Raw genomic sequence first — 8,627 nt, 5'->3', positions numbered from 1 at the left:
ATTGACGTGGCAGTTAACACTGGTGGGTTTTGATGTACCTTTCTTCAAGTTCAAGGAAACCCCTCCAGTAACCAGGTTGGCAGAGCGGGTCTCAGCAACCCAGCGGTGGCTTTGCAGAGGCGAAGGAGCAATACACATGCTTGAGAAATATGCCAAGAACCATTTCACCCGAGGAAAAGGAAAGCAAGGAGAGAAGGGGGCGAGGGGAATAGAGTTCGAACTTAGAAAAGTGTCTAAGGAAATGCTTCAGGATAATATCATGTATCTAGAGATTCAAGTATTTCCCAGATCGAGTGGAACCCGGTAGTTGGAAAATTGAGCTGAAAACGCCTCTCCAAATACTACAGCGATCTATCTTGCCCTCCCCACCCGCCTTCCCTTCGGTTCCCTTCTTTTCCCTGGCCTGGCTAGGGTAACCTCATAAGCCATCACTTTTTGCATAAAATATGCAAGACACTTCCATTCCATCAGCACTGAAACTAAAGACTCAAAACAGAGAACGGTTGTGGACCGAGAAGGAGGAGGCCCGATGGCCACCCCTTCCCACCTCGGCTTTGTCCTTCCCGGGAAAGGCGGCCACAGCCCTCCCCGCCTTGCTCCTGAACGCAGTAAACAATCTCACAAACACTCCCGCTGCCGCCCGCGCTCTCCATTCGCCCTCCCGGCCTTCTCAGACGTCCATTCTCACGCTTTCCTCAGGCAGGGCCCCTAACAAGCTCAGGCCAAGAGAAAATTTGCCACCTCCCCCCACCCTCGTTTAAAGAATAGAAAGGAAGGATAGAAGTAAAAAAGCAGCAGCAGCAACCTCCGGAGTGACTCCTCCCCCTCTCCCAAGCACCGGCGCACACCATTCCCCTCTCTCTTTGTTGTGGTTCTCCATTGCTTCTGGCCACGCGGTTCAGTCGTGTGATCTGGGCCTGAAAGCGCACAGCCAGGGTTAGAGACCCGAGAGGACTGGTTTGGGAGTGGGGAACATTGTCCTCGGGGAGACCAAGAGCTCAGAACAGAGGCGGAAAGTGGGGCTAGGGCGGCGGGAAACAGAGGAGGAAGAGCAGGAGAGATGGCTGGGTGGCAAATACAAAAATAGAAATAATTTGGGGGGACGCCCTCCAGGCTTTCGGGCCGGCTCTTTCCCCCTCAATTCAGGGCAGTTTCCCTTCAGCCTCCCGCGCCCCGGGGCGCCCCCTGGCGGCAGCGGTAGCAGCGGGCAGCGCGCAGAGGGCGCAGGGGGCGCACAGGGGACTCCCGGGCACACGCAGGCGCAGCCCCCTGGCGGTGGCGACGTAGTTATCTGGTGAGCGGAGCCTCGTCCCTCTGGTCTGGCGGGCTCACGGCGGTTTTACTAAGCACCGCAGCCGAGTAGGGCAGGAAGCCGCTCTCAGAGCGCGGTGCCGCGGCGCTGCAGCCAAAGTCTGAACCGCCCGTGGCCCCTGCGCCGCTGCCGCCGCCGCCGCCGCCGCCGCCACCGCCGCCACCCCGGGAGCCCAGGGCTGCAGCTGCGGCTGCCGCGGCTGCTGCCGCCGACTGACTGCTGTGGCAACTGAGGCACGAACAGGGTGCGGAGCCGCCGCTGGGGGGCGCCCCGGCCGCCGCCGCAGAAGAGGCTGCAGCAGCTGCAGCCGCTGCGGCCGCTGCGGCCGAGGCCGCGCTGTTGAGCCCCGCGGCGGCCGCGGGCGCCTGGTAGAGACCCGGGTGGCGGAAGCTGCACAGCAGCTCCGGCCGCGAGTAGGGATGCGAGAGGGCACGGAAGGTGTCTAGAGGACGGATGGAAGTGGCGAAGGGCGACGATGCCGCCGCCGCAGCGCCAGAAGCTGCAGCCGCTGCTGCCGCCGCCGTGACGCCCACGTGCGGGTAGTAGTGAAGTGGCACGTGCGAGTGAAAGGGGTAGGGCAGGCTTCCGGTGGCGGCCGCGTGCGTCATCATGTAGGTGTAGAAGCTGGGGTCGGCCGGGTGCGGCCACGACATGGCCAGGCGCTGCCGCTTGTCCTTCATGCGCCGGTTCTGGAACCATACCTGCAGGGAGAGCCGCGCCACGGCCCCGGTTAGGGAGCTCCCGGTGTTCCCGGCCTCCACCCAGGGCCTCCCCGCCCCTCCCGGACCTCCAAATGGCCTGGTCTACTGCACTCCGACCAAGCCTAGGCCGAGTCCCCTCTGCTCTCCCAGCTGGCAAAGTGTGGACGGCTGTGTGTGGACCAACGTGGGCACACCCTCCTCAGTCTTCTCCCCTGTTTTCAGCTGCTGCGGCTCCTGGGGCCTTTGCTCCCTTACTTCATGCGTTTTCTTGTCCCATCCCCAAGCTATCCTCTCCCTCCTGCCACCCACCGGTGTTGGCCTCGCCGAGCACCCGTCTCTCAATCCCAGGATTTGCACGGGGATTCTGAGCAGCCTTTGAAGAGAGGCTGCTGTGCAGCTTTTCTGAGAGATCTCTGAGAGAGGTCTTGAGCCCTCCAAGCTGAAAGGACCTGCCCCTAGGGGCATGGGTCCGATTTTTATATTGAAGGGATGATTTTGTTGGAATCGTTTGTTTTAAATGAGTGACGAGAGCAATGTCTCCCATAAACTGGGAAGGGGACTTTTCTACCCCTCCCAACAGTATCTAATAAAGACATCATTCGTCACAACTCGAAATTAAAGAAAGCCAGATCAAACCAGAGGGAGACTTCCATACCCCTCCCCTACCCCTGTGGAGTTTTCTTCTTTTTCTACAGTGTCAAGTGCTCCGTGAAGTGTTCAAGTCTCCCAACCTCCTGGCTATCTCTCCCAGACGTATAATAAAATTAATAACCTGAAGTTATATATAAATAAGGACAATTTCTTTGCGTATTCCCCCCAGGAGGTTGCCCTTTTCCCGTTACCCAAGAGAAAAATGTTTGGGAAACTACTTTCTCAACCCAATCGATTTTTAAAATTACAGTATCCTTTACTCCATGTAACGATTTATGTGGAAAATAAATCTCCAAGATCAAGAGCAAATGAAAAGTTTTACCTCTGGTTCGTGCTGGAGGAACAAAGACCACCTGGCTCTTTGCTGCCTAGGGGAAAGTGGGGCCATGGGCATGGGCGACGGGGCATCTGGGCAGGCCTTGGGCACAATCGAGCAGAGGCGAGCGTTCTTCGGCATTGGAGCGGCCATATGGGGGCCTTCTTAGGTCAGCCAGTGCGGCCAACCGTTTGGATTTGCCAGCCGAGAAATAAGCAAGCCAATTCCTTTAGTGACTACGACCCACGGACTTCCAGGCCCATAGCTAAATCTAGCCACCCAGACAGGAGAAAGAGGAAAAAGAAACAAATCAACCCAGACGCCCCCGGGGAGGCCAGAGCAGGCGCGCGCTGGAATCGATACCTTGATGGTGGTTTCGGGCAGGTTGAGCGCCGCAGCCAGCTCGCACCGGCGGGGCCGGGACACATAGTTCTCCCGGTAGAACTCCTTCTCCAAGCGCGCGATCTGCTCGCGGGTGAACGCCGTGCGATAGCGCCGCACCTGATCCGCGCCGGAGCCAGAGCTGCCCAGCGCCGCGCCCCCGCCGCTGCCGCCGCCGCCTCCATGAAGGCTGCCAAGGCCCGAGCCCGACGCCGACGTTGTGGTGCCCGGGGCCGAGCCGCTTTCTGCGTACCCTGGCAAACAAACGGCCGACAGCGCATGAGTCTCTGTAGGACCGAAGGCCCTGTGCTGGTGGTGCGCGCGGATGTGGGAAGGCGCGTCAAGAAGGAGAGTCGCTGCCGGAATTGATGGGGTCTGTCATGCTTACAAATTGCTGCTGTTAATGGAATCAATAAAGTTTGGGGTGCCCTTCATAACCAAATAATAGAAACTGAATTAGGTGATTTCTTTTTTAAAAATTAGAAATTTTCAACCAAGGAGGAAAATTGGCCGAGGGAAAATATCTACCTCTGGGCGCAGTTTGAGAAGCTCTGGGTTTGACCTGGTCTAGAGACCGCAAGGCAGCTTTCTGTACGGCCTCTAACCGCTCTTTGACAACCTTTTGGGTTTCATCAACAACATTTTAAGATTTGCAAAACAGCAACAGCTCAAACCCGAGCCGTTAGGGGGTGAAATCTACTTTTCAACTCTTTCTCCTAGTGACCTAAGCGGGTGGAGCAGAGGCGCCAGGAGAGGCTCCCTCCGACTTACCCGGAAGAATGCCTCCTCCACCCAGCCCTGGAGGCTCAGAGGCAGCGGGGTTCAGAGCAGCTGCCCAGGGCACGTTCCCCAAGAGCGACTCAGCTGCTGACTAGGGGTCTGTCGGCTTGCTCCAGCTCTTAGCCCCGAACGCAGAAACATTTTCTCGGATTCAGGAGCGAGGGCGGACGGGGCCTGGCGTCCCAGGCTCTACAGGCCTGTGCGCTTCGCTAGAAAGCTCAAGGAGCAGAACCGAGGGCATGGTCCCTGGCATGCGTCCCGCCCCCGCCCGAGCCAGCTCGGTGTTGCTTGCTTGTGGAGGGTCGGAGAGGGGCAAGGGCACCAGGAAGGGGCAGCTGAAGCCGAGGAGGAAAAAGGAGAATGGGACTGGAGAGCGCGGCGCGGACGCCCAGGTTACCTTTGCCATTGTTTTCCTTGAGCGGCGTAGCCCCGAGGCCTCCGGGGGAGCGAAGCGCTGAGCAGCCCACCTCCACGTCGCTGCTCATGTCGGCCTCGGCGGCTGCCTCTGAATAATGGCCCGGCTTCTTGCGGCTCTCGGCGACGGAGGTGATTTCGGAGGAGACGGTGCTTTCGCTGCCCGGGTGCTGCAGGTTGAACAAAGTGTCTATTTCGAATTTGCCCTTGGCTGGGAGGTCTCCCAGAGCGCCGTGCAGGGGGGCGGACGGCAGGCGCGGGCTGAGGCGAGCCGGGTGCTGCGAATTTTCCAGGGCCTCCAGCACTGCATTGCCAGCCGAGTCGGACAAGTTGGAGAACCTCTTGCCGGCCGTTGGGCTGTGCAGCCCTCTCTCCATCAGAATCATCTCTTTTCTTATTCTTTCCATCATCTCAGCTTTCTTAAAAATGTCACAGTGGCCTGGCTGTCCCGTCCTAATGATGGGCTGCGCCTAGGGCTAATTCTCATTCAGCCCCAGCGAGCGCCTCTAAATATTATTATCTCTTTCGGAGGGAGGCGGAAAAATTGTGGGATGCCAGAGCGAGGGAATGACTGGTCAAAATGACCCATACATCCTTCCGAGCCCGAGATGTCATTCATCAAAAAGTAGCGCCCGCTCGTCATTAAGGTACGAATGACGCCGTTCGAATAATCATTTATTGTAACAGGTTTATAAGCAAATAAATACACGCTCCTGTCAGTGGGTAATGAAGGCGGCTTCAGAGCAGACAAATAGATCCAGGTAGGAGGCGAGAAGAGACAAGTGAGGAGGAAGGCTCCGGTCCTTTGCCCGCTCAGAGCCAGTTCTGCTCGCCCGGGGGTTTGGCCTCGGGGGTGAAACTGACAGTCTGATTAATAGAGCGCACGGCGGCACATTTCCCCCTTCATTTAGGGGCATCATTACGCTCTCAGTTTGTTGGGTTGCCCCTTAGGTCCTAATCATGCAGCTCCTTCCTCATTTTTCCTCGGACATAGATACGTGTTAAATAATAGATAATGCTTTGACTTTCCAGAGTGGATCCTCCGGAAGGTGTTTTTTTTTTTTTAACATTTACAAGCCGGGGGCGTAAGTGGGAGGGGGGGACAAGGGGGAGGATGCAGGAAGAGTTGCGTAAGGAGAAGACCTTGAGCCGCTCCTGTCTGGATTACTTATCTTTTGGATTTCAGAACCAAATATGTATTTTATTTACCAAATAGGACGCCGAGTTCCCTTCCTCCCTACTTCTTCGCTTCAGCCTGGATGCTCTCCTCCCACCCCAGTAGAGAGAGCGAGAGCGAGAGCGAGAGAGAGAGAGAGAGAGAGAGAGAGAATGAGAACGAATCTCCTAGAGTTTTGAAAGTGCTTTCTTGCTACGTGGCCGGGGAGGTGCATTGGGCCCGCGCCTCCAAACGGAAATCATTAGGTCCTCTCTGATTTTCTAACACCGTTTGCAGTGTGAATTCTTAACTTGAAGTCCCCTGTTTTTTACTTTTATAATCCTGCTGATGAATAGGCTTCTCGCCTACGCATTGTTGGGGTGGGGGGCGGTGGGGAAATGAACTAGGTTGGACGATTATGATAGCAGAATTCGACAGCTAACTTTAAATATAGTCACGATTTACAGCGCCATACGGGCCGCTCTGAACCCACTTTTACATTGCCAACGTTTCCCCTCCCTCCTCAAACAGAATTATTTGTGACAAAGCCGCTAGATTTCAAAGTCAAAGGGGTAAAAAAGAGACAATCTTCTTCCCCTATGATCGGGCTGCCCTCCCTTCCCCACTTTGCCTTTTTTCCTTCTCTCTTCCCTCCCCTCCTCAATCCCAGTCCCTTACCTGTGGCCACAGGTATTCCCAGCGCTGAGTCCGAGCGTGGAGAGTCGCCAACCAGCCTTGCGGCAGCTCCCTGAGGCCTGAGCGCGGCGGCTGAGCCTCTTGACGATAAGTTTGATAGTCATAATGACGCCGATGGCAACCATTTTAACGAAGATCAATCTTCACTCAAGGCCTCTCCTCATCTCCTCCCCTGGTTGCACCCCACCCTTCCCAGACCCCGGAAGCACAGCGCTCGCCGGCCAGCCTGCAGCCCAAGGGAGAAGAGATCCGCGGACACCGGCAGGACGAGAGGACAGGGACGGGACACGGAGGTCCACCCGTGAGCTGAAGCGGGCGAGAGACCCGGGCAATCTGGGCGCTGGGCGCAGGTCCTGCATCCCCGCCTTAACGTCAACCGAGACCCCAACCGGGGCCCCCTCCTCTCCTCCTTCCTGACACACCCAGCACATCGGGGTGTGTTAGGAGCAAACCCGAGATCTATTTGCCGGTGTCTGTTGGCGCTTTCCTTTTAACCTTGGACCCGTTGGGGGCGCGTCAGGAATGTAAGGGGAGGTGAGGTGTGAAGTATATTTATATACATATATACACACATATAGTCAATGCCAAAAGTTTCTCTCCTGTTACCCTCGGCACCAACTTATTCCAATAACTCAAGCTTTGCTTAGAAAATCAATTCCACCTCTTTAAGGGAATAAACGGAAAGCTCAATAGGCAAGCAGTGCCTGGAGGCGGAGGATGGCGGCAGGGAACGCAGAGTGGGCGTCTGGCATGGGGACTAGGACAACCGAGCGTCCACCTCCGCCCCTGCCCCAGCGGTCACCCAGCCCTGAGCACTGCGTTCTCCCCATGAGGGCTTTCCGGCCATTAGCGCGGCGGGTCCTGGCCCCACGAACGGCCCCACCTGCTCCCTCCCTACTCCGCAGCTCTGACGCCCCAGCTTCACCACTCCTGCAGTCGCTGCCCCAGTGACCCGGGAAGGATCCCCCTACCCAGTCCCCACTGGCTCGAGGACTGAATGGGACACCTTGGTCCAGGCTTGAGTCTGTGGAGGACTCGGCGGCGTTGGGGGGGGGGAGCCTGGCGGGGGTGCGGGTGAGCGGAGATGCTGCCTGGGCGGAAATCCGTGGATGCCTTTATTGCTGTCATTTGGCGCCCCCATCTGTTTTCCTCGCGGTTTCACGGGTTGTGAGTTGCTTTTCAATCTCGGAAGCCGCCACTGGGGGCTGGGGTGAGGACGTCAACCCCTTCCTCCATCACCCAGTCCGCTGGTCTCCCACATCTTCCCTTCCTCTAGGACATGGCGCCTCTGGTCCCAAAGGCCGAGCCAAACTGGACCTCAGTCTGTTGAAAAGGGAAAACACCGTTTCTCTGCCGACACCTTCATTGATTAGTGACTTTAGAAACTATTTTACACCTTTTAAATAACATGAACATTGCATTTCTAGCACGTTTATTACAAAAAGCACATCCCAGACCGTGTCAGCGAAAGCACTCAGTAAAAGACACCTATAATTTTTCACTAAACTGTGTTTGCAGACAATAATGTTTCATGAGGCACAGTGAGCATTCCTGTCCAATACTTTAATGTACCTAAATTTATGTAAATTCGGCACCTACTAGTAGTAGTATTGACGGACGTATATAAAGCTCTTAGTATGCAATTCCAAGTACTTTTTGTCTTTGCATCTAAAGCCACAGCACCTATATGAGATAGATTCTATTATCCCTTTTCCAGAGATGATAAACCTTCCACATAGGGATTTGCTCTCGATTTAAAGTTACTTTTGATAATATACCAGTCTGAACGTAGTTAAAAGCCTTGGGCAGCATTTTTGGGTTTCTCATTTTGCATGTCTTATTTAAAAACAGGCCTACCTAGAAAACATTGAGCCTGGGTAGTGAGAAGATGAACGTAGTTCTGTTGATGTTTATTCCTGTAATACCCAAATTTGTGCCTCTCCCAGAATGTGGAGGCTGAGTCTGGAAATGAGCCTGTCAAATGTTCCCAGTTTTTAGACGCAGCCTCGGGGGCCGTCAAAGCCTCCTACCCAGGCTACTCCTCCTACCTCCTACTACGAAGGTACAGGACCCACTCAATAAAACAAGACAGAAATCCAACCGACGTCCGTGTGGCTTGGCAGAAATTTTTCAGATGGGGTGGGGGGTGCGGGATGAGGGGCTGCGGGAAGAATTTTCTCCATACCGACTGAAAAGCACTTTTTGCTCAAAAGTTGGAAT

The 8,627-nt window shown here is 55.5% G+C and overlaps 1 protein-coding gene across 1 annotated transcript in view; it reads right to left on the bottom strand.

Annotated features, from left to right (window-relative positions):
• Positions 1-5,151, bottom strand: part of EVX2 (even-skipped homeobox 2) — a 6,521-nt gene extending 1,370 nt beyond the window's left edge. Inside the window, exons 1-3 of the mRNA XM_045559144.1 lie at positions 4,539-5,151; positions 3,344-3,615; positions 1-2,013 (exon numbers count right to left, since the gene is read on the bottom strand). The exon at positions 1-2,013 is cut by the window's left edge and continues 1,370 nt beyond it. Coding sequence (XP_045415100.1) covers positions 1,288-2,013; positions 3,344-3,615; positions 4,539-4,965 — 1,425 coding nt within the window. The 5' untranslated portion in view covers positions 4,966-5,151 and the 3' untranslated portion in view covers positions 1-1,287. The remainder of the gene's footprint in view (positions 2,014-3,343; positions 3,616-4,538) is intronic.
• Between the last annotated feature and the right edge of the window lie 3,476 nt (positions 5,152-8,627).

Source organism: Lemur catta, chromosome 8, assembly GCF_020740605.2.
Source record: "Lemur catta isolate mLemCat1 chromosome 8, mLemCat1.pri, whole genome shotgun sequence".
NCBI lineage: Eukaryota > Metazoa > Chordata > Mammalia > Primates > Lemuridae > Lemur > Lemur catta.
Note: the sequence above shows the minus strand (reverse complement) of the source record. Positions and strands in the feature narration are given on the sequence as shown.